General features: G+C 46.5%; 1 protein-coding gene across 1 annotated transcript in view; it reads right to left on the reverse strand.

Moving 5' to 3' along the window:
• Positions 1-26,880, reverse strand: part of LOC146788598 (tenascin-X-like) — a 694,637-nt gene that overhangs the window by 455,315 nt on the left and 212,442 nt on the right. The window contains exon 19 of the mRNA XM_085633173.1: positions 13,916-13,985. Coding sequence (XP_085489299.1) covers positions 13,916-13,985 — 70 coding nt within the window. The remainder of the gene's footprint in view (positions 1-13,915; positions 13,986-26,880) is intronic.

Here is a 26,880-nt window from a genome sequence, read left to right on the forward strand (position 1 = left end):
GACGTCGAGAAGTTAATGCACTTGCAAGAATGCACGGTGACCAGGAGTTCCAGTTCCACGCTACTCACGAGGGCTGCGGGTCTTAGCTTTGCTGGGGAGTTGGGTCGGTTTCTGAGATGTCTGGAAATCCTTTTCCTGGGCTGCAATTACTTCGGAGTCTGGTGGGAGCTTCGGAGATGCAGACCGGCAAAATGCTTCCTTGGTGCCTGCCAAGCAGGGGAGTCACTACTTGACCCCAAGGGAGATTTCTTCAGTCCTCTAGTCTTTAGTAGAGCATTGAAGTTCCAGGATTCAGCTTCAGAGTTTTATCCAGGGATATCTAAAGTTCTGGTTACAGAGGTTAATTACTTATACCTAAGGAAGGGGTTGGACTAGCCCTAGGGACCCACCTATGGGAGGGTTTGGAAAGAGGGGTGGCTACACCCATTTCCTTTGTCCAATTTCACTCCAGAGCAGGGGCTGGAAGCCCCTTAACCTGTTTGAGCTGGACTATGCACAGGGACACCAAATGTGACCCCAGTTCAGGACTTCAAAGCACACTGAGAGTGCTCCCTCCCAGCCCCAAAACACATACGCCTGTCTGAGAGGTGGTTACACCTCCCTGTGACAGGAAACCTATTGTTCAGGCCTCCCCTGCTGGAGTTTCGGTCAGCAGCAGGTGGCCAGACCCGTGTCTGTCGCTGCAGCATCCATTTTGTGATGCCAGGGCTCTATTAGATTTCTACTGGGTATACCAGTACTGCTATGTCTCTCCCTCTAGAAGGGCGGGATCATATCCTCACTTCAAGAACTGATGTAGGGGTATGATTCCAAGGTGTTTGACACCAAACACAACATGCAGCCAGTCCAAAGTTAGCATTAATCGTTTAAGATATAATGCACTTAAGGGCATATGGTCAGGCTGCACCACTAACAACCCTGGAGAAGAGATTCCGAAGGCTGCATGGGGCTCAACTCATGCCTGGGCACCCTCTCACATATAACCAAGCACCCTGCCTTCAGGATTGATAAGGCCTGCCACAGGGGTGACTGATAGGTTACTATGTGCAGTGATAGGTGAGGTATAGTGAACCTATACCTCAGTAAGGGGTGCATGCACCACCTTCCCCAACCTGCAGTAGCAGACCTGTGTTGTCATTGTGGAGGGCTTTCCAGGGGTGGCACAATACATGTTTCAGCCCCTGGTAGGTCTCTGGGGTACCTATGCCCTGGGTACATAGTATACCATATACTGGGTACTCACAAGGGTACCCCAGAATCCAATCTGTAGTGTACCTAATGTACATGCACTCAATTTAGAGAGGAAGCAGCTAGGATGGGGCCCTAAATAGCAGGGTCCCAGCCAGACTAAAATCGAAATACAGTGAAACACCAGCAAAAAGTGGGGGTAACCATAAGAGGCAGATCCTACTCTCCAACACCCCTAGCCACAGTATTATATTTGAACCATAGTATGGGGCTCCATGGACATTAGGTTCAAAGTCCGTGAAGCTGGCAGAGGGGGTGCCTGGTAACAATGCACACATTGCTTGGCCTGCAGTAACTCACGGCAATTTTCACTGATCAAAAGTAGTTCTCATTTCAGAAAAGTTTGGAAACCTATGATGTATGCATAAATATACACACACATATATATTTATGTGTGTATGTTCATATTAGTATATATGTATACATAGTATTAAATATTACTTACATTTATTTATTTACATTATATTAATGTTATACATAAAAATGTTTAAGATTTACTAATTTAAAATATAAATAGAATAAAACACCATTTTTGTTAATGCTTTTAAATTATATTAGTCTAAAACACTATTTTTTCCGATATTTCTGTATTTACCATTATAAGCATAAGGAAACGATATTTTTTAATTGATTTTTTTTACACAAAATGTATGTCCCTCGATATTGTTGGAATCAATATTCTGTCTGAGATCCATATATAGTCAAATATGCATAGGTTATTTTTGGTCTCCTCAACCTCAAAGTCTTAGGGCCTGAGTTTGATCTTGGCGGACAGGTTACTCCATCACAACAAGGATGGATATCCTGGCTGCTGAAATATAAATCCCATTATATCCTATTAGATTTATATTTTGGCAGATTGGCTATCCGTACCCATTGTGACGGAGTAACCCATCCGCCAAGATCAAAATTAGGCCCTAAATCCTTAAGAAAGGATCCTTTGGTGTTTAATAGGTCACAATCCGGTATGTATTTAATAAGAGTGTGGCTCTGATCTTTGAATTTGAGTAGAACATTCTTGGCAACCAATTTAAAATTCCTAGCAGGTCAAAGAAGTTTACAGGAGTATTCATTATCAATTAAATTATAGTTTTAAAGCATTTTAGCAAGGAGTAATCATAAACAAGGCCGTGGGTCAAGGGAAACTGAAGTTCAGATACTAGAAGACAAAAAAGAGCATTAATAAGTGTTCAGTTTAAAGTGGCCAAAAGACTAACCAATTAAAACGTAAGAAATGTAGGTTTTATTTTGAAAAAGTCAAAAGAATTAGTATAGATCAAAAATGATTAAAATTACAAATGATGATCAACAGACATATGAACAAGATAATAAAATAGGTCAATATTTGCCTTGGAAAGTTAAAAACAGATTTATTTCTAATCATGTTAAAAAGATAAAAGACCATACTATATCTGGCCTGTTTAAGAATAGTTCTGAAAAGATTGCCTTCGTCTTTCTGCAGTTTTATTACAAAATGAACGCAAAATCATAAAGTCCTTCATAATACAACTGAGCAGTTCAGTTCTTGAATAATGCAAATGAAGAATGCTAAGTTTAATTAAACAGGAAATATCGTTTCACACATCTCACATGATGAGATTCTCAAATCTCCTCCCACTGGGTTGGCACCCATGTCTAATGTCCTACCGGATGCCATTTAAAAACTATTTTCCTATTTCTTGTACCTCAACTGAAATAGTATTTGCATTTATGGATGAAGCAATTCTACTTCCTCTCACATTGAAAGGGGAAACTGACCATTGAAAAAATAGGCAAAACACATAGGAATGTCTATCTGTCTATGAAAGACTGACTACAAACTTTTGATGAACATTTTAGCAAATTGTTGACCATCTTTATTCATCACTTAAGGGCATATTTACAAGCTGGCGATAAAAAAGTATCGCCGCTTTTGCGTCAGTTTTCGGCCGAAAAGCGGCGATAATTTTATCGCCTAATTAGCAAGGCCACGCTGACGCGTGAAACCTTGCTTTAGCGTCGGGATTCCTATCGCCCAGCTTTGCATCTCTAATGAGATGCAAAGTGGGCGTTTCTGACCTGACATGACAGGAGAAATGTCGCTAGCCCCACGCTATGAAGCATAGCGACAGGAAAAGTAGCAATAACCCCTGTTATCGCTACTTTCCTTACGCCTGCTTCAGGACTGACTTAGCCGTGATATCCTATGGAAGGTGGATATCATGGCTCAGTTTGTGAGTCCCTATCAACAAGCTAACGCCACATTGCGTGAGATTATCGCTGGGTTTCCAGCGATAATCTCACGCTAGGCAGTTAGCGTGAGGATTTTTATCGCTGAGGAGATAAGCGTTGCTAATAGCACGCTATCTCAGCGATAAAAATCCATGTTACCCGGCGATAATTATCCTCACGCTAAGAGCGCTGAGCAATAATTATCGCCGGTTGTTGCTGATATGCCCCTAATTCTTCTGAACCAAATGGGGTTTATATCAGGTAGTCCTTTGGAAATTAATATCCATTTTCTCTTAGAAGCAGTAAACTACCCTGAGACAAAAGCATATGCATTAGCAGTCTGGTTTCTCACTGCAGAAATGTCAAAGGAAAAAGTCAGAGGAAAAAATAAAACTCCCGGTCAAATTTACAGGACGGTTGATAGCACTTAGTGAAGGAGCTAAGAATGATTTTGACGGAGGAGCCTAGCGCTTGACCAAGATGGCCGCGTGAGCTTAGAGCTCCCGAGACCACAGCGCCCTCCGTCGACTATCCTGTCTCTAATCCTGATGGTATGCATGGCATCGTGTTGGTGAGTTGTCAGGGAGGCGATTGATGCTACCCGCGGTCGGATCGCCCATCGGGAACCGGACTTACGCCTGGCGGAAGATTGCGGCCTATCTCCCGGGGATGCCAGGGACTAGAGTTGGCAGGATGCCCGGCTCCTAGTTGATCAACAACGGCCAGGCGAGGTGTGAACTGTCGGACGGAGGTCCCCGCTCTTTCACTTTCGATTTCGTTCCCTTTGTCTGCCCGGACACTGGAGAGCTCTGGGTGGCTTTATTACCCCAAGGACGCTCGGCGGGCTACTCTGGCAGCATAAGGCAGAACTGCTCACTCCTTATTCCTCTCCCTGAGAGGGAACCGTCTTAACTGCACTGGACTGCCTGGAGTCCATTATGTCGGGCAAAGCAGAAGGGGATCGGCTGAAGACTAAGTCTACCAGGCGGGGAACATATACCCAAGTCAACAGCATGGACCGCTACGCTCTCCAGAAAGCATCACCGAGTGGATCGAGCCAGGCACCGGATGCCCAGAAGGAGGACTCGCCTGTGACACCGGAGCTCTCCCTACAGGATGTCATGGGCGCGCTCGACGGGATGCAGACCTCGATGGGGAGACAGTTCGAGGCCCTGGCGCATAAGGTGGATGCCATCCTGGTGGATGTCAATCTGATCCGCTCGGACCTGGGCAAGACGAACGAACGTGTTAAGAACCTGGACCTCAAGACCATGGGCCTCACTGATGATGTTGCGGAACTGCAGACCGAGGTCCGTAAGCTGAGGGCCGAGAGTGACCTCGTCGCCCGCCGGCCGGAGGACTTCGAGAGCCGGGCCAGGCGCAACAACGTGCGCGTCATCGGGGTCCCGGAGTCCTCGGATGAGGCTTCGGCGGACCTGCTTGTTGAGGATTTGGTCCTTAATCATCTGAAGCCTAGGGGCCTTGGAAAGTTTTTTGCGGTGGAAAGGCCCATAGGGTGCTGGGCGGGCGGCCCAAGGCGGGTGCCCCGCCGCGGCCGATTGTCGCCCGGCTCTTTCATTTTCGAGATCGGGACGCTATCCTGCAAGCATCGAGGGTGGCGGGCCCAGTTCCTTTCCAGAATGCGTCGGTGAATTTTTATCCGGACTTCACCCAGCAGGTGCAGAGACAGAGACCTAGCTTCCTGGGGGTGAAGCGGAGGCTTCGGGAACTGGATCTGAAGTATGCCATGCTTTTCCCTGCCAGACTACTGGTGGTGCACGAAGATCGGACATTCTTTTTTGACTCTCCTGTTATGGCCGACGAATGGCTGGACGCTTTGCCCCGGCGACGGACGGGGGACGACACAGCCGAGCATGGAGACAGTGGCCGGGATGGACAGGGCTGATATCTCAGAGCCGGCCTGACTTGATTTGACTATACTTGAGAAATTGAACAGAGTGCAGTAACTGTGGAGGGTTGCGGGAGGACGAGGGGTGCTCTTTTCCTCCCTTAGGGTACTTTTTGTAGACTTTTGGTTTTGTAGGGCGACAGGCACACTGCAAGTTGGGGGGGCTTTGTAAGCTGCAGCAGGGGTGCAGGGTGGGGGGAGTTTCCGGGATTTGGAGTTTGTTGTTGGGGGGTTTATTTCTGCAAGGCATGATGATTATCCTCAGGGCTGTTCCATGGTGGCTCCTCGGGTGTGGGGTGGGCCTCTTTCCGTTTGAGGATGGGGGGTAGAGGCTTAAGTGTTATAAGCTGGAATGTTAATGGTTTGGGGGATCGCATCAAGAGGGGGATTGTTTTGCAATTTTTGAAACGCTCAATGCCAGATGTTGCCCTGCTGCAGGAGACGCATCTCATAGGTAATACGTGCTATGCCCTGAATAGGAAGGGGTATAAATTCATTGCACACTCGGGATTCTCTTCTGGGTCCAGGGGTGTGGGCATCCTAGTTAGAGCATCGTTGCCTTTTGAGGTGGACTCCACCATTGTTGACAATAGGGGGGGGTTTGTGGCGGTGGCGGGGCGGTGGGAAGGAAGGACTTTGGTTTTGGTTTCGGTTTATGTCCCGCCGGCCCTGCAGGCCTCCACATTTGCTGATCTGGGCAGGGCTTTGCTGACTCTCCCGGGGGGTATGCTGGTAGTGGGAGGGGATTTCAACGCTGTGGGCTCCGGACTGTTGGATAGATACCCGCCCAGGGACACAGGGGGGGCTCAGAAATGGCTTCCAGATTTCCTAGACACGCTTGGTCTGATAGACTGCTGGAGGCTCCGGCACCCCACACAGAGTCAATACACGTTCCACTCCGGGGCGCATGGTAGCCTCTCCAGGATTGACTACCTGCTCACTCTTGCCGCACATGCCTCGTTGGTATCCGAGGCGAGGCACATGGCACGCGGTATCTCTGACCACTCACCAGTGTGGATCCGGCTGGATCTAGGTCGGGCGGGAGGAGGGAGGGTGGCCCCCATCAACCCATGGTATTTCCGAGACCCCAAGATGCGCAGCGCCCTGGTAAAGAAGGTAGATAATTACTTCAAGGACAATCTGGGAACCGTGGACTCGGCGGTGTCGCTGTGGGAAGCTTTTAAGACCGTGCTTTGGGGGGAAGCCCTCTCCCTGGTGGTGGCTGCCAAGAGTCGGCGGGATGGCGAGGTACGGCAGGTAGAGGAGGAGATCGCGGCCCTTGAGGGGGCTATGGAGGAGGGGGTTACAGAGTCCTCACTGCATGAGCTTTGCTTGAAGCAGACGGAGTATAGGGACCTGGTGACGAACGCCGCTAAGACCCTCAGTAGGGAACAACAGGGCCGCCTGTATGATGTTGGTGATAAGGCAGGGAAACTCCTGGCGTGGTTGGACAGGAAAGAACGGGTCAATAGAGTGGTGCCAGAGTTGACGGGAGAGAGGGGAGAGGCGATTGTGGAACCCGAGGGGATTGTGAAGGGTTTCGCGGAGTATTTTCGTAGGGTTTATTCCTCTGTGTCGGACAGGCCGCCCGAGGACTCATCGGATCTCCTCCGTGATATCGAGTTGCCCTGCCTCTCTGACATAGATAGGGACGATTTGGATGGGGATATAACGGTTGACGAGGTGGCGGGGGCTATTCGCGCGTTAAACTCGGGTAAGGCCTCTGGACCGAACGGATTGCCGATCGATCTGTACAAGCTGTTCCCGGATAGGGTCGCCCCTCACCTGCGCGCCATGTTTTTGGAGGCGCGGGGGGATGGGATCCTTCCGTTGGATCAACGGCTAGCGTCGATCGTGGTCATACATAAAGAGGGTAAACCCCGAGATAGGTGCGCCTCCTATCGGCCCATTTCCCTCCTCAACGCTGAGCCGAAAATTCTGGCTAAACTCCTGGCGACCCGTTTGATTAGGGTACTTGGCGACTTGGTCTACCCGGATCAATCCGGCTTCATCCCGCACCGAAACACAGCATTAAACCTTAGGCGTCTTCATGGCGTCATCGCCAGGGCGGGCACGCTGCGTGAACCGGCTATTGTGGCGTCTCTTGATGCCACGATGGCCTTTGACACGGTGGAGTGGGCATACTTATGGGCCGTGCTGGCCAAGTTTGGTTTTGGTCGCGGATTCGTGAGTTGGGTTAGGTTGCTGTACGAGGGGCCGCTAGCGAATGTTGTGGTGAATGGTCGGGCATCTACTCCGTTTCGGCTTGGTAGGGGTACTCGGCAGGGTTGCCCCCTGTCGCCTCTGTTGTTCGCCCTCGCCCTTGAGCCGTTGGCTGCGTGGATACGTTGGCACCCGGATATACGGGGCCTTCGGTGGTCGCCTGATCACGAGGACCGTATCTCGCTTTATGCCGATGATATCCTGTTGTATCTTGCCTCACCTAAGAAGTCACTTATAGTGGTCTGTGACGTACTTGCATCGTTCGGTAGGAACTCGGGGCTCGTTATTAATTGGGGCAAATCGTACTTGTACGTTCTTAGTGGCGAGGTCCCACCGATCCCTAGAACATGTTCGATACAGGTCGCCCAGCAGGGTTTCGTGTATTTGGGGATCTTTATATCCATGGACCCTGCTGTGCGCTACGAGAAGAATCTGCTCCCCCCCCTGGCACGCTTGAGGCGAGATGTTGAAGGTTGGCGGAGGCTGCCGCTCTCCCTTGTTGGGCGTGTGGCCCTGTTCAAAATGATGTCTCTTCCCCGCTTCCTCTACGCCCTCCAGAACACTTTGGACTGGGTACCGGCCAAATACTTTCGGGAGGTCGAAGGCCTCCAACGGACGTTGCTGTGGGATGGGAGGCCGCGAATAGCTATTGCAAAGTTGACGCTCCCGTGGTACGATGGGGGCATTGCGCTCCCAGACATCCGACGGTACTATTGGGCCACGCAGCTGAGTGCGATCAACCATGGGTTTTATGGTCCCGCCCTCAGCCCTGGGTATGCCATGGACAGGTGGTTGCTGCGTGGTGGCAACTACTACAGGGCGTTGTATTCGCGGTCCCTAGACTCGTCCCTCACGGGGCCCACAGGTGTGGCGGTGCGTGTGTGGAAGATGGCGACTGACTCGCTGGGCTGGAAGGATAGGCTCACCCTCGCTACCCCATTGTTTGAATCGGAGAGATTGGGAAGGCTCTGGCATACGAAGGGCTTTGATAAGTGGGACCTGATACGTATATCCAAGGTGGGAGATGTACTGCATAAGGGGAGGGTGAAGTCCTTCGAGGAGTTGCAGACTGAGTATGAGCTGGGGCCCTCCGAGTATTTCAGGTATATCCAGCTGCGCCACGCCCTCCGATCAGTCCTCGTGGAGGGTGAGAAGGTGCCGGAGTCCTCTCCCCTTGAGGACCGGGTCCTTGATGGTCATATGCCCGAGAGCACGATCTCGCTCATATATAAGAAATTGATTAACGTCCGGGCAGACATGCTTTTGGGGCTGAGAGAACAGTGGACTAGGGATGGCCTTGAGTTGGATAATGAGGACTGGCAGTCAGCGGTTTCTTCTCCTAAGGAGGTTGCGATCCCGTCGCGTCTGAGGCTGGTGCAGCTTAAAATACTGCACCGTGTGTATGTGACGGGGCCAAGGCTGGTCCACATGGGATTCTCGGAGGACGGCCTGTGCAGGAGGGGTTGTGGTATGGTGGGTACTTTCCTGCACATCATTTGGGAATGTGGTGTCATTGTGGAGTTCTGGAGGAGAGTCCATGCAGTTATGGGGGAGGTGACGGGCATTGCTGTGCAGCCGGAGGCGCGGTGCTGCCTCCTGAACGTCTGGGGGCCCACTGACCTCGATGAGGCGCAGGCCCAATGGGTGACTCTGGGTAACATGGTCGCTAAAAGGGATATCGCGCGATTGTGGGGCTCCTCGGGACCCCCTACACTGACCGCGTGGAAAGAGAACATGGACTGGAGCATGTTTAGGGAGAAGACGGTCTATTGCTCCAGAGGTCGCCCCCGGAAGTGGCATGCCATCTGGGGGCGGTGGAACCAATACAGGGGGGGAATATGTCTTGCCCCGGATTTGGAACCTCCCGAGGAACAGCTTTCCCCCTGACCTTCTTTCCAGCACAGTTTGGCTTTAGGAACCGTTTTGGGCCTCTGCTGTCCCCCTTATTCCTCCGTACACTGTCTTGTAACTAGTAGATGAGTGGGGTCCGGCCTCCCCTGGGGGCTTTCACCATGGGCTTTCAATGTTCTTGCCTTGCTGGGGTTTGTTGTGGGTTTTTTTGTGTTTACCTAAAATTGGACCTTTGCACTACTCTTTGTACTGTACTGGGGACACATCACTGTATCTAACTCTCAATGCTGCCGAACCTTCGGGCTGTCGGCTGAATAGCTGTGTCCTGATTTTTGAAATAAAGGTTTTTCAAAAAAAAAAAAAAAGAATGATTTTGACGCTAGAAGGGAATTCTGTTGAAAAAGTGCAAATTGAACATGAGACAACAAAGGGTTGTCCACTATCTCAATACACTGTTGTGCTTTTTATTGAACCATTGTCCAGGCTAATATGTAGAGATAATGCAGTGCATCCAACTCCAAATTTAGAAGGAGCATATCAATTATTGCATTATGCTTATGATTTTGCCCTTTTCTTAGAAGCAGATCAAAATAATTTGTCTAGGGTATTTTAAATTTGTGATCATTTTTTCAAAATTTCGGGCTACAAAAATAATTGAGCTGCTCAAGAAGGGATATTATTTGATAGGTGATAGGAGAAATTCACCACTGAAATTCAATCCAGAGTAACCAGTTGGATCTGAGTCAGAAAATATCAGAATGGAAAAAGTCAAGATTTATGGGAATTAAAGCAGATTTTCGACCACGAGGATTCTTTCCCCTCATGAAACCACCAGAGATATATAATAATAATACTTTTTGGTGGGGATTATTCAAGTATTTACAGTTTTGTAGTTTCTTTGCTTCATCAGTAAAATGACTCATCTCTGTTTAATGTTGCTTTTTGATGATCTCTTCAGAAGGAATTTATTTCACTTGTATAAAGGAAACTACGTATGATTCCACCCAAATATGATAAACTTAGGAACAATTATCATTCTGGGTTGAATATAAAGCTAAAGGAATCTGACCAGAAAGCTAAATCATCATATGCACAATCTGCATATCAAATCAAAATGCTGGTAAATTCACAAAATGGCAAATGAAAATAGTACTATGTTGTACTAGGTGCCATCAAGAAGTCGGTACTTGGAATCATATGATATGGGGAAACCCTGCAGTTCAAATTGTCTCAGCAGAGATTTAGGAAAATATGGGCTTAGTGTTGGAATAGTCGAAGAAGAAGTTATGAAATGCTTTGAAAGCATTAATGTTATACAATCTAGTGTTTAATCTCAGGAAGGCTGCTAAAAAATACATCTTCCAATTGGAGGGAGAGTCCTCCTTATTCACAAGTCAAATTTAGGTTTAGCATGCTTATCTGAGATTGATGTTTATTCCATATGAAACTATTAATTTGTGAATATATTATAATTTATTATAATTATGAATTTAAACGTAGTCATTAAGGAGTTTGGGACTGCTGCAAAAAAAAAATTTAAAAGGGGTAGTGTCTGCATTTACATCATTGCTACTCTTCCAATAATGGTAGCTTATCCCACCTTTTCAGTTTAACTTTAATCTTACAAATAAGAGGGTGGTAGTTCAATTGATATAGCTTATCATAGTTCTCATACACTGTGATCCCTAAATACTTCAGTGGCTTTCTATGATAAGATGCCTGTAAATAATGCAGTAATTAATTGACAGTAGGGTTAAAAAGTTGGATATCTGTTTTGTATCCCGAGATAGTTGAGCAGCGGGGAAAGATATCAAATAATTAATTATAGATGCTTGTTTCTGAATAAAGGAACCATGCAAGATCATCAGTGTATAAGTTGAATTGGGAGCCCCAAGAATTGCTGCTTTAATCCACTAATTGTCCCTTAAAAGACATGCAAGTGGTTCCAGAAGCATCACAAAAGGCATTGGTGAGAGTGGCCACCCCTGTCTGGTGCATCAAGTTATCTTTATTGGATCGAAAGCTCAGCCATTCAGAAACAGAGAAGCAGATGACCCCTCATATGTGGTGGCTGTTGCCTTGATGATCTGGTGTGGAAAACCCACATTATCTAAAAACGTAAACAAATATTTCCAGATCACCAAGTCAAACACTTTCTGTGTGTCCATAAACAGTATTGTTGCAGAAGTATAGTTTGTTGAAAAGTAGTCTATGGGTTCCTCTAAGAAATGCGTAATCAAATATAGCTAGTGGGTGAGTATAAATCCATTCTGGTCCTCATTTATTAGACTCAATATTTGCCTACAGTTCTTAATGCTGTGTGTTTTATTAAGATTTACATTCTGTATTTAGCAGTGTAATTGGGTGAAATGAGCCAGGAAAAGGGCGGGATACTGCTCTATTTCAAAATGTAATCAACAAGATCAAGGGCCAGATGTAGGTAAATCTGAAATACCAATTTCTTAATAGCGAATTTTACCGATTCGCTATTAAGAAATCGGTATTTCCTGTGTAGGTAAAGATTCGGTAAAAAATACTGAATCCTTAATATTCCTTATTTCCGAATCGGTAATTGAGATTCGGTAATAAGGAATACCTACCCATTCATTTCTATGGGCTTGGAGGCCCATAGGAATGAATGTGAAGACATTCACTATTAGCGATTTGTTATTATCGAATCGCTAATAGCGGGAGCACTTTCAAGGGTGCCAGGGTGTCAAAAGGACACCCTGTTGCACCCCTGAAATGTGCATGTGTGCACATGTGGCGTACATACATGCCCTAAGGGCATGAATGTGTGCCACATGGCACTTAACAAAAAACAAAAAAGTGATTTTTTAAAGGAAATCGGTAATTACCACCAACTTGAAGTTGGTGGTAATTACCGATTTCTTAAGGCTCAAAAGCACTCTTTAATCTGCTTCCTACAGTGCATTTCAAGGAATCAGTATTACCGATGCCTTAAATGCAAGAGCAATAAGGAATCAGTATTTACCGATTCCTTATTTACCGATTCCTTACCTACATTAGGAATGGCTAAATACCGGTCGGTAACACTGAAATGTACCGAATTTCGGTATTACCGACCGGTATTTAGCCACCTACATCTGGCCCCTAATGAGGAAATAATTAGCTAAGACATCAGAAATTGATGCCACTTCGATGGAAATTTGTCCTCGTCTGCAGATTTGCATTTAGAAAAGGACTTGATAACAGCTTCAAGTTCATCCAGATCCATAGGGCAGATAGGATTTTTAACTGCTCCGACCATAAATGAGGCAATTTAGACCTTAACCAAAAAATTCAGCAATGTCACAGTCAGAGGAATTTGATTTTTCTTTATAAATGATAGAAAAATCTTCATAAAACATAGTCTCAATTTGTTGGCATTTTGTAAGTAGGTTTCCAGAGTTAGGATCATTATTTTACCATTTTCTGAATCTTACATGTTCTTGATCACCAGACCAGCAGTGTATCACTAATCTCCCCCACCTCATAGAGCTGTTGTCCAAATGTTCAGCAGAGACTTATGAATATATATACTTAGTGTTGGGACTGTCTATTTATTTTGATTCATGTTTGCCCCTCTTGCAGGCACACTAAAACCTCGGCTATGATTCAAAATAATGATTTTATGTTTTTTCTTCAATGATTCCTGCATCATCAGTTGTCAGTCAGTGGCATGACAGAACCCCACCTTTAAGAGCTGCTTGGAACTTAAGAGTAAAGAACCCATTCAACTTAGAGGCAATTGCATGTAAAAGATTTGGGACCATTATAAGCTAGTAGGACCCTTTGAAATCTTGTCTATTTTGTTTGGATGGTCAATGTGATAAGGTTTTTAGGGTTCATACATATCCCAGACCTTGCGTTATTTTGCTTAATAAAGAAATAACTCTGACTTCATACAACGTCATGTTTCATTATGCTCTAACTACCACATTTGCATCTTCACAAATAGTGGGGTGCATTTAGTGAGCTTCTGCATCTTTTGTTATCACTTTACACCCTACTGTTTATTTTTCATAAATATTGTGAATATACAGATAGACTTCAGCTATCTGATTTGTGTTGATGGGTTTTAGGGATAATGCATCCTTCTCCGTGGTCAGTGCCATACTAATGCGCAATGTCAACAATCACATCATGGTAACCTCCACTGTGAGAGCGGTGATTTACAGCAAAGCCCCGTTTTATGTTATAGTCATTTTTTTAACAGAAAGTATTTCCACTGGTTCCCTTTTTGCAATCTCTGTCTAACTCTGCAGTTCCACTTGCTGTAGCATTTGCACAGGTAGGCTGTAGATTCAAATGGAAACCACTGGAAAAGGTACCACATCACTTTTCTTTTGTGAGATATCATTAAAAGGGCATCTACTTAGAGTACAGTACAATGAAACCAAGTGATACTGCTAAGCCATGAGATTAGTCCAGCATATTTTGATGTCCATCCATATGACGATTCCTGCTAGCTCTTAGTCTCTTTGTTCCACAGCAAAGTGAATTCCTCTTCTGGAAAATGGTCTTGTATCCACTGGTTTAACTGAAAGAAAGAAGAACATTTTTATTTTGACCTGAGGGAAATATCTAGTGGCTCGTGTTCAAGGCCATTCACCCAGGACGAGAAATAACAAGAGCAGGACTGAGACTTATGGTTTGAGGTTGCTAGTAATGTATGCACACAGGGTGTATAAGCAGTCTAGTTTAGCAATGCAGCTGGACTGTTCCTATTGGAGCAGGGCAAAGACTGATTTACCTAGAGCTGGGTTTAAACTGAGGTGGCATGGTGTGCAAAATAATGATGGATTGGTATGAGGCCTGAGTGATTACTAGTGGCTGAGAGTAATTCAAGCATTCCATCCATCACTGTTTTGTTTTACTTATTATGTCACCCTAGGTGAGATGGGTATGCCCAGATTGAGTCCTGTGCACACTGTATCACTGGAACCAAGCTGTACCTGCTGATGAGCCCATCACTAGGATTGCCAGGCCTGGTGGTTTAGGCAGGACTGTTTCAATTGGAGCAGGGTCAAGACTGATTTCTATTTAGCTGGGTCCAAACCGAGGTTGCATGGTGTGCAAAAATAATGATGGATTAGGGTGTGGCCCATGTGATTACCAGTGGCTCAGAATAATTTAAGAATTCCACCCATCACTGTTTTGTGTACTTATTGTGTCACTCTAAGTGGGACGGGTATCCCAGACGTGGGTCCTCTGCACACTGTGTCACTGGGACCAAGCTGTACCCGGCTGATGAGCCCATAACTAGGGTGAAACCTGTCCTTGGTTGCTTGTGTTCGGGTTCAGACACAACCTGGTTTGGCAGTTTGGGACAGACTGTTCCCATGGAGCGGGGTCAAGACTGATTTGTATGTAACTGAGGAGGCATATTGCACAAAATAACGATGAATTGGGATGCGGCCCTGAGTGATTACCAGTGGCGGAGATTAATTCAAGCATTCCACCCATCACTGTTTTGTATACTTATTGTTTCACAACTTTTTATAGCAGAGTGCTGCAGTTCTGGTGGATGGCCATGTATGGTGTTTGACTTAGGGCCTGAGTTTGATGGATGGAATACCGACATCAAGTCTACCATGCAGAGGGTACTCCAGCCCTTAAACATAAAGAGACTGCGGGCCCAGCAGTCATCACTGTACAGTGAAAGGATCTGCTGTAACTGTGGTTCCCTTCTAGGTACAAAAGGTTTGGTGCATGGTCACCTTCAGTTTTGATGGCCATATACCAAACATTTAACATCTCTTTACAGAAACAAAAACGAATGACCCCCACCTAGCCCACAACCTGGGTGAATGTTCCCGGAGGGTGGGGTTCATTGCTTGACTGTGGTGGACAGGAAAAAAACATTACATCATCTGCCTAAACTATAGCGGATTGCGTGATGGCTTTTATTCAAAGGCCTCTTCTCTTTCGAGCTATTATAGTACATTTTCTGTCGACAGACTCAAAGGGGGTTTTGCCCAAGGAAAGAGTACAATCTGTCTATCTCTAAATGAGATGAGAATTTGCTGGACAAATACTAAATCTAGACTAAAGCTGGGCTGGAGTACATTTATACCTGTTTTGAGCCTTTGCTAGCTTGAGTAAATTTAGAAGTGTATATTGTGAATTGCAATGGTCCTAATCCTATGTCAGTGTGCATTTTGAATTTGCATAACCCTCCCAAAACTCTCCTTAATTTTCATTTAGGCTCACCAATTTTATCATAATTAATTCTAATTTTCCGATAACGGCCCAGATTCTCCCACATGTACTATAAAAGTGGAAGTATAGATCGGGGCCCTCCGCCCGCTCCTCCAAGTGGCGCAGGCGGATGTTATCGCGTCGAGCGCGGTTCTCCAGGTCCTCAGCCTTGAGCTTGGAGGGTCTTTTCGCGAAGGTGGTGAAGACACAAACCCTCCAAATCAAGCTCGACCGGGCGCATAGGGTGGGTTCCCTGGCGCCAGGGGACAGGCGGCGGCCGAGAGACATCCTGGCTAAATTTCAATCCAACAAGGTCAAGGAGGCCGTCCTATCGGCGGCCAGGGCGTCGTCGGAGATATCGTTCCAGGGCTTTACGTGCGCGCTGTTTCAAGACCTGTCCCCGGCGACACTGGCGAGGCGCCAATCCTTTAGGCCACTGACGACTAAGCTGAGAGCGGAGCGCATTCGATACCGATGGACCTTCCCCTTTGGCCTATCGTTTCAATACCAAAATAAGCAACGGACTGTGGTGGATCTGGTGGCCGGCCGGGCCATACTGGGACTTTCCCCATCGGGAGACGAGCAGGAGGAGATGGGGGCCTCGGCGGCTGGCGGGTCCTGGGGCGAGGGCCGGGGAGTGGGCCACGGTGGGTCGCGCTCCTTCCCGCTGAATCCACGGGGGAATCCATACGGAGGACGTTTTTTCTGCCACAGAAGGGGGTCCGGTGTAATTACTGCAGACCCGCAGGGCCCCGCTTGGACGTTGCCCCACCGGGGCTTGCTGTCAACACCGGAGGAGGGGCCGCGCTAGGCTGTGGATTACAGGATCCGGCGTGTCTGGGACTTGGGTTCAACAGTTGAAGATGTTTTTCATCTTTCTTGTTTACATTGAGATTTATGCAGCCGGGGGGGGGGGGGGCGGGTTGTCATGGCCCTCCGAGACCTCTGCTCTTGGATGTTGTGTGAACTTGGGGTCTTTTGGTTGTTTGTTTTTCTTCTTTTCTCTCTTTCTTTCTCTTTTCTTGACATGGAGACCGGGGGGCCTTCCCGAGGGTGGGGGGGGGGGACGGTGGGGTGGGGGGGTGGACCTTGAGACTTGATAATGCTGGTAGCCTACTTCCACACCCACGATGGCTTTATCCATAGGCTCATGGAATGTGCAAGGGCTTAACTCCCCCCAGAAGCGTCAGAGGGTGCTGAAATATATATCGGATCGTCACCTGGATATAGTTGCACTCCAAGAAACACATCTCCGTAAGGGGGACGAACATAGGATACGACATAGGTCATACCCACTCACATACAGTTCCTCAGCTATCACCAAGCATAGGGGGGTCGTACTGATGTTTCATAACGGGGTAAAGTTTCAACCCTTAGAGGTGTGCTCGGATAAGATGGGGAGGTGGGTGATGGTGAAGGGGGTTGTAAGGGGTCAGACATGCACTTTCGCCACGCTTTACGCACCTAACACCGGTCAGGCGGGGTTTCTGTCCACCTTTTGCGCGAAATTGGAGCAGTTTGCGGAAGGCTCGGTCGTCTTGATGGGGGACTTTAATCTGGTATGGCGGACGGATCTTGATAGTTCTCATTTGCAGAGGGCAGACTCGGGTTCCTTTTCCCCGGCATTCAAGCAACGCTTATCGGATCTGGGCCTTTGCGATGCATGGCGCACACTTCACCCTTCCACGAAGGATTATACCCATTTTTCACATGTCCATCAATCTTATTCCCGTCTGGATTATATTTTCATGAATCGCTTTTTGTCGGGTTCCTTAAGAGATGCACAGATTCTTCCCCTCTCCGTTTCTGACCATAGTCTGGTCATGATCGCACTCCATTGGGCTGGCCCACGGGACCGCCAGCGCAAGCGGTACTTCCCCGCTCCCTCACTAGGGACATTGTGCTACGCGCATCTCTGCGTGAGGCTATGGACAAATACTTTGCCCTCAATAGCGTGGAGGAGACCTCGGAGCTGATACGGTGGGACGCCTTTAAGGCGGTGCTAAGGGGCAAGTGCATCGCACTTAATTCCGCGCTCAACCGGCAGAGAGCAGCGGATTGGGAACGACTGGAGGAGGAGCTGGTGGCTGCAGAACAGGCCCATAAGGCCAAGCCCTCTCGCGTCACTTTACGACCCCTTACGGCATTGCGGGGCAAATTGAAGTCGATATACGCAAACAGGGCGGAGCATACCCTCCTACGCCTACGCCACACCTCGTACATTCAGGGGAATAAGATCGGGAGGCATCTAGCCAGACAGCTCCGAGTTAAAAGGGACAAGGAATATATTGAGGGGATTCGAGACGCTGCGGATGTGGTCACTCACTCCGACGAGGGGAAGGCGGAATGTTTTCGCTCCTTCTACAGCGCATTGTACACATCTGATTCTCTCGAGGCCCCAGTGCAGGACGACTATCTGCAGGGGTTGTCGCTCCCCCAGGTCGCCGCCTCTACCAATGCGGACCTCTGCGCCCCCATCTCATTGGAAGAGGTTACCAAAGCTATTATGGCGCTTAAACTCAATAAGGCACCCGGGCCTGATGGCCTCACAGCCCTATTCTACCGTACTTTCGCACCGGAACTGGCCCCACGCTTGCAGTCTCTTTTTAACGCCGTGATCGCTCAAGGGGTAGTTTCCCCGTCCATGGCGGAGGCGGTCATAACGGTCCTCCCAAAGCCTGGAAAACGTAAGGATCAATGTTCCTCTTACCGCCCTATCGCGCTGTTAAACTTGGATGCTAAATTGTAGTCCTCTATCCTGGCCGCCAGGCTCAATCCCCTTATGGCAGCGCTGATACACCCCGACCAATCGGGTTTTATTCCGGGGAGACAAACGCATGACAACACAAGACGTATTGTACATCTCATAGAAAAAGCCTCTAGACGATGCATGCCGGCCCTCCTGGTCGGTCTGGATGCCGAAAAGGCATTCGACCGGGTGGACTGGGATTTCCTCTTCTCCACAATGCGACGGATGGGCTTCGCCGATGCCTTTATCGCAATGGTTCAGGCCAACTACCGGATTCCCTCATCACGTGTCCAAGTTAATGGGACCTGTTCAGCTCCGTTTACCCTTTCTAGGGGCACGAGACAGGGTTGCCCCCTTTCCCCCCTATTATTTGCCCTGAGCATTGAGCCTCTGGCGATGGCCATCCGGCACAACCCACAGATATCGGGTATTCCGTTTGCGGGAGAGGACCACAAGATATCCCTGTTCGCAGACGACGTTCTCCTCTCCCTCACTCACCCTTCCACGTCGCTCCCGACTTTACATGCCGAGTTACGGCGCTTTGAACGGGTGGTGGGGTTCAAGATTAACCTGGACAAGTCATACATCCTCAACCTTACGATACCCGGGGAGGAGCTCCCGCGCCTCCAGCAAAGCACGACTTTCCGATGGGCGTCTACATCGCTCCAATATCTAGGAGTCCGGCTTACCCCATCCGTGGATGATCTGTATAAGGCTAACTTCCCCCCCTTCTCACGCACATTAAGGCGGATTTAGCGCGCTGGAAGCCTTTGTTCATCTCCTGGCTGGGGCGTATTCATTCGCTTAAAATGACAGTATTGCCGAAACTGCTCAACTTATTTCAAGCCCTCCCCATTGACGTCCCCCTCTCCTTTTTCTCGACTATGCGCTCCCTCTGTTCTCGTTATATCTGGCAGGGAGGAAGAGCCCGCCTGTCATATTCCATGGTGCAGAGGCCTCGCTCTGCTGGCGGGCGGGCCTTCCCGACTGCCACCTCTATTATAAGGCGGCGCAACTGCGCGTGTTGATTGAGTGGTCGAAAAGAGAGTCAGACAAACATTGGTTACATATGGACAGGTCGGTGGCGGGTCGGTCTATTTGGGATTTAGCATGGCGCGCGAAACGAGATAGGCCAGCTAACGCGTACATTAGTACACCCACCAGAACAACGCTACGGGTCTGGGACTCCCTGTCCCAGGATGACCGGTGGACCACTTTCCCTTCCCCTCACACCCCCATCCATGGGCAGGCAACCTTCCCGCCCGCGTTCAACAGAGGGCCATTCACAGCTTGGGAGGAGGGGGGCTGTTTAATGATCGGACATCTATTTAGAGGTTCTAGGCTCATGACGTTCTCAGAATGCAGAACTGACTTTAGCCTCCCGCAAACTGAACAATGGCCCCAGACCCCGTTTGAAAAATTCATTCGCACTACCACTACTATGAAGGGGGCAATTTCCTTTTTATATGGCCACCTACTGGCCACTGTGGTTTCGCCGTCCCCGCGATTTAAGGCTAAATGGGAAGAGGTGGTGCTTAGACCGATTGAGGAGCGGGAGTGGGAGGCCCTATGGTCCGACATCTCCAAACACAACCACTCTATAGAATTACGTGAAGGTCACATGAAAGTGATGGTGGATTGGTACTTATACCCAGCTAAGCTGCGGCGCATTTTTCCGAGCACCTCTGATCGCTGCTGGAGGGGCTGTGGGATGCTGGGCGACTTCCAGCACATCTGGTGGACCTGTCCTACGATCCACCCCTTCTGGGAGGAGATTCTAGCGCAAATTAAATCTATGCTGGGCTATCCGATCCCCACCTCCATTGAGACGGCATTGTTGGGCCTTCGGGATCCCTCCTTGCGCTACCAAACTAGAGCAGATAAGGCCATAATGTGGCTCTGCTTGGGGGCGGCGAAGGTGGCTATCGCCGCTAACTGGCAGAAACGGGAGGCTCCTACGGCCTCGATGTGGCATTCCCGTCTTTGGAGACTCCTCAGTTTAGAGAGAATGGCGGACATCTTCAGGGAGGACTATGCCGCATTCAAGCTCAAATGGGGTCTGCTGGTGACTTTCCTCTCTCGGGGTTTACCGGCGGCAGTGTGTCCGCCCCTGGTCAGGGGATTGCGGCTGTTTCAGCTGTAGTCGGCTGCGGCGGCCACAGGTTGACTCTCCTGATAGTCCATTTCGCAGTTGCGGGGCCCCCTGGATGAGGCATTGCCCTGTCTCCGCCTTTGATGGGTCCGTCTCAGGCCCTAGGTTTCTGAGCTCCCTCCGTGAGTCTCTCCTCTCTCTCTCTCTCTCTCTCTCTTGCTTTTCTTTCTCTCTCTTTTTTTTTTTTCTTCTTGTTCTCTCTCATGTTCTATGGGGTTTGTGGGGTGGGGAGGGAGGGAGGGATTTTGGGGAGCTGGGGTGTTTATAAAACGAGTTTGCAGTTCCGTGGCACAGAGACAGCGGGCTGTTTGGACATTACCTTTCTGCATAGCCTACCGGCGCTGGACTATTAGATTCCGGTTGAAGCCCACTAGAGTCCTCTAGGGCGTATTCTCAGGGCTTGCTCCCCCTCCTTTTTTCGCACTACTGTACCTCTCCATTAGCGTATGTTATTGTGGGGGACGCTTGCCTCTTCTGTGTATGGATCAGAGTCGGTACTCTTTTCTTTCCTATATCCTCGCTTGCTGGTCTACTCAGTCGTAAAGCAAATGTCACGGTATGTCTCTTTTGTCGTGTTTTGATGTTAATAAAAACAATTTTGACAAAAAAAAAAAAAAAGTGGAAGTATATATGAGCAGAGACCTCTGCTACCATGACTAAGATTGTCGCACAGAAAGATGGAGAAGGTAGAGTTCTCTGCCCATAGTCTGCTAAATTGCATTTTTGTACTACATGAAGCAGTAAATTGGAATACTAATTTATGTACCTCAAAGTGCAATTTGTGAATTTGTGACACTCTGGGATTTCATATTTGTTTTTCACGAACCACCAAACCAAACAATGGTTCTGCTATGCAGGAATCTATCTGCCAGTGTGGGGTATCATTGTTATTTTCTGTGCTTGGGTCCACCATGCCTTGTGCAGTGAACCTGGACTCAAAATGTATGCATTGGGAAGATGGCCCTTGATAGGGGGGCTTTCTGAAGCAAGATACATTTTCATAACAAAGCTGCCATCTTTGACTAAGCGTCAACAGAACTGGTGATGGCTATTGGTGATCATTTACCATCGACTCCACATCTAAAATAAGGAATAGGAACTGCAAGTTTGGTGGGGTAGGAAAAACACAAATTGGCAGCAGTTCTCCTAATCTGCCAAACTCTAAAAGGACCCCTGAAACATTCATGTCTTTTGCTCCTTTTTTTCCTCACCATATTTACTAATGAAATTCTCTTCTGCTATCTTGCCACATGTTGATACATTTCAACTTACCACCATGAAGGGAGACTTTTTATTTCTTGTAGGCACCACACATCATTTTCACTATTTTTACAGTATTGTCAGGAATCACCCTATTCTCCTCAAGAACATGCATGATTGCGGGAATATTCTGCTACTTATGATCCATGGGATATTATGAAAACGGAGCACTTCTTAAAGCATGCACTTGTTTAAAAAACTGAGAACAAATTGTGTAGAAAAATGTAAATAAATTGCTATATTGACAGGAACCAGATCTAAATCTATAGAGTACCATCTAACTTTTCAGGACCTGTTTTCCTCAACATTTCGTGGAATTACAGGCTAGATGAAATGTGATTACTGTGTCATTATTGCTTGTTGGTACTGTTCAGATCAGTCAATTATCAACACATTTTTTAATAAATGCCTTTTCCGCCATTCGCCAAAAGACTTCTAAAGTTGTACAAGTTGATCTTGTTAAAGCAGACATACAGTTCAAAAGAAATGTTTCTGTATGTAGTATGCATTAATAGCATTTTATTCCACACAGATTTTCATCCAAACTATTTTTCTACAAATTCAGCATTCTTTTGTCTAAACTCAATGTTCAGCCTGACCCCTGTAGGTAACACTAAACCATTAACACTGGTATTAAGAGGCCTTGCACACACGTGGCCTATTTTATAGTATGGCTGTTTTACCTATGTTCGCGATAGTGGTGGAGGACATTAGATGTACAATCTTTACGGAGAGAGGACGGCCAAATTTACAGATCACCTCTGGTTCTGCAGTGATTTCTGTGCATTCACAGGAGCGGCCAGCATCATGGCTCCTGTAAAGATTTGAAAGTTTGGTGCATGTAAGCCATCTTTTAGGAGGCTGTGCACTGATACAAACTCAAAAAATGGAAATAGGTTCAGCAAAATTAAAATGGTTTTCTCCCAGGGTGTGAAGGTCGTTATGTTTTTTCTGGTGTTCACTGGTAAACCCTACCTGATGGTGATGGACAGAATGAAAAGGACCTGAGACCATCCACTCTTATCAAGATTTTTTCAGGTCGCAAATGGGCTGATTAGCAGAATCTTCCCATTTGCGACCACAAAAAAAGCATTTTGGTATGTATCAAACCCAAACTGTGATTGGGAAGCATGTGATCTAATCACAATTTTGGCTTGCGACCAAATACCGATTCGGTATTTGCAATGGGCATCTCTTCCAACTACTGAATCCAAATGGAATGTATTCATGTGTTGCAAGCAAATTCTGGTCGCAAAACATTAATAATTTACCAGCTACCGAAGATTAGTGGTAATGAATTGTTTAGAGAATGCAATAATCTATGGGAAAAGTAAAAAATGAAACATTTATTTTTAAATGCATGTTTTTTCACTTTAAATTTCTCCTATTTAAACAAATGGCTGTATGTTTCTCTTATGAATATGGCACCATGTCTACAGGCCACTGGGTGCAAGATGCCTGCTGTTTGTAAATGAGACATTTTGAAATGGAAGAAAACTTAAATGATGAGTTTTATGGAATCCATATGAACATGAAGCTTACTCTTCAGTTTAAATGTTTCCCATCTTAACCCCTTCTGTGCCCTTGACGGAACCCCGCCGTCATGAGACACGGGCGCCGTGTCCTCATGACGGCGTGGTTCCGTCATGGAGCGGACGTTGGCGGCCGCTCCTCCCACGCGGCTCGAATTTCCCGCCTGTGCGGGCGAATTATAGAGTGGGCGGAGTCATGACGGAACCACGCCGTCATGAGCACAGCTCGCCCGTGGCTCATGACGGCACGGTTCCGTCATGAGCACCGCGCCACCGCTGTGCCCCCAAACCCCCCCCAGCGCCGCGGCGGAATTTCCACCGCGGCGAAGGGGTTAAAGTCTCTCGTTTACACACAGCGGGCAGTTTACTCCCAGTGGCTGGTAGATACGATGCCATATTTATCACTGAAAAAAGCCATTTTTAAAGTGGAAAAAATTTAAAGTGCAGAAGAATGCTCAATATTGTGAACCTTTTTTTGCAGAACATTTATTTGCACTTTAAATTCGTCCCATTTAAAACAATGGTTGTATGTTTGTGCTATAAATGTATCAGTGCCACATAGGGGAAAATATATGTCCTGTCCCACAAGTACATACAACACAGATTTTCATTCACGTTTACACATGTATCCAATTCATAGAAACACATGCTCATACATCCCCAAAGACCGCGCTCTCACTGGCACACATGGCAGCCATGTCATAGTTCCCCTAGTCAAAGTAATGTGTTCAAACCCTAGTCTTTAGCTCTATGAACATTAGGGTTAGATTTGACAAAACTGGGTGTGAGGGTGATTTTCACCTGTTTTAAGTAGATCTGTCTATAGAAAAGGTTGGAGACCCCTGTGCTGGTATGGTACGATATATGAGGCTTGGAAGGGGTGATGTGATAGGCAGATGGCCGTGTTTGCCAAAGGAAAAAGTCAGCCATGTATTCGTAATTTGCATAATTGTACAACCAGTGGTTCGTTGACTTGTGAGTCAGGGTAAAACATACAGTTATCTATTACCTTTTATTATTGTTAATAACTTATTCCCACATTATTTAAGATGTACTAGGTAAATTCTTTTTCATTTTTTTAAAGATTATCCCCATATGGATTATTTTTAAATGTATCCTTTTAAAAACTTTGCACCTGTTTTAGTAATGACAGCAAATCTTACCACACTTCTTCTAGCAGTTTAATTCTCAAAAAGTCAAACTTTTGCGTGTTTGTGTGAACTTAGTGTAAAGTAAAAAGACGGGGGGGGGGTCCCAAAACGTGCATTAATCCAATGTATTTGACACACAGTTTTAAATTTTCCATTGTTTCAAACCTATGAGTGGTATTTTGTTGGAATTTTGCAGGATTAAATATTATGTTGCGTAGATGTTTATTTTCTCTAGTGCAGGCAAGTAATATAATTATTTTTTAAGATTTAATGTCTTTAAATTTAGTGATATCTATTATTGCTTTTGCATTGTTCCAAAACCGTGAGTGTTATTTTGTTTAAATTTGTCCAGATTAGATATTATGGTACACAGATGTTTTTGTGTAGTGCAGGTAAGTAAAATTGTTATCAAGTATTAGTATACTTAAAGTTAGTTATATCTCTTTTTGCTGTGTTTTGCCACACAGTGGAGGAAATTAGGGTACGTAGGTACATAGGGGTCTATTACGATGGCGGGCGGACACCGCATCGGCAAAAGGGACCGCCCGCCATAGGTGCAGCAGTCCCGCCATTCAAATTAGGATGCGCCCGCCACACTGGCGGGCGCATCCCGCATTCTTTACATTGCGGCGGGCGGTGCTGTAAGCAACACCCGCCGTAATGTAAAAAATGCATGTAGTGCATTTGCTTGCACAACGTGACAGGCACCGCGCGGTGTCTGCCACCTTGTGCATGCAAATGCAGAGGGGTACCATAGGTACCCCCAATGTGCACCCCCCACCCTCCCAACATCCAGCGAAAACCACATGCCTTCTCATGGCGGCAACGCCGCCATGGAAAGGCTGCTCTCCGCCTTCATCGTGATTTGGATGGCGGTTTTTTGCAGACACTGCCACGATATCATGCCCCTTTTCTGCCCGGTCGACGAGTCAACCGGTGGAAAAGCGGCGGAACGTCTTTCCTTCTGCCGCAGACCCCCCAGCAATACTAATATGGCGGGGGATCTTTCAGGTATGGAAGGTGGGTGGATCGCCCCCACCGGGCCAGCGGTGGCTACTGCCAGCCCGGCGATCCACCCGCCATCGTAATAGGCCAAAGAGTTATTACAAGTCTTTAGCTGACTAGGTAATCATTGGCTTTCCAAATGTTAAAGACACCCATGTTGTTTTTAGGTACACTTTTCCTGCATTGTGCGTTACGCCTTCCAATGTAGGCAAATATAAGGTTTCGCATTTTTGCCCTAACGATTACCTGTAAGTGATAATAGGTAGAGCAAAATATTATAACTTTCTATGTATGGAGGAGTACTGTGGTACAAAGGTTAACATTTTCGTTTACATGTTTTTCAACATTTTTATACCACTGTATGGTGAAGTGCATTTTTTTAAAGTAGTGAGGTAATGTTTAGTGATTAATGTGCTACTCGTACACTTTTATGTGCTTATTTCAATATCTAAATAATACTTTAGCACACACTTATATCTATCTATCTATCTATCTATCTATCTATCTATCTATCTATCTATCTATCTATCTATCTATCTATCTATCTATCTATCTATCTATCTATCTATCTATCTATCTATCTATCTATCTATCTATCTATCTATCTATCTATCTATCTATCTATCTATCTATCTATCTATCTATCTATCTATCTATCTATCTATCTATCTATCTATCTATCTATCTATCTATCTATCTATCTATCTATCTATCTATCTATCTATCTTTCTATCTATCTATCTATCTATCTATCTATCTATCTATCTATATATAATATTCACTAAAAAAACCATGGGTTTCACACACGTTATAGTTAGGAATTAGCATTTAAAAAACCTTAGAAATTCAATGAAAAAACCAAAGGTTTCACACATGTTATAGTTAGCTGGACATTTCACTCGTAAAAAACCATTGAAATTCCCCCGTTATAGTTAGTTCAGCTAACTATAACTCGCGCGCCCGCAATGCACTGCTGATGACGTCACATATTACATCACTCATGACATGGTCAGTGACATCACTCATGACATCACTGATGACATCTCAAATGACATCACTGATGACATCACTGATGACATCATCCAGTGAATGTGTGTTTTTCTGAAAATTAAATATGTTTTATATATGTATATCTCAAGGTCGATGGAAGAATAAATGGGTATATAAGTGTCTAAATGGATGATTTGTTTTTGAAAAATTGATTGTGTAACTGACTGATTAAGTGTATCATAGTGAATACATGGCTTAGTGAGTAATGTTTAAATATGTAAATATCTGTATCAGTCTCTCACTTTGTGTATAAGTGGCTGCATGGGTTGGTGAGTAGCTACATGGGTGTCTATATAGGTTATTAGTTGGTTTTTTGAGTATCAGTCTGAGTGTCT

The sequence above is a fragment of the Triturus cristatus genome, chromosome 11, assembly GCF_964204655.1.
Source record: "Triturus cristatus chromosome 11, aTriCri1.1, whole genome shotgun sequence".
In the NCBI taxonomy this organism is placed as follows: Eukaryota; Metazoa; Chordata; class Amphibia; order Caudata; family Salamandridae; genus Triturus; species Triturus cristatus.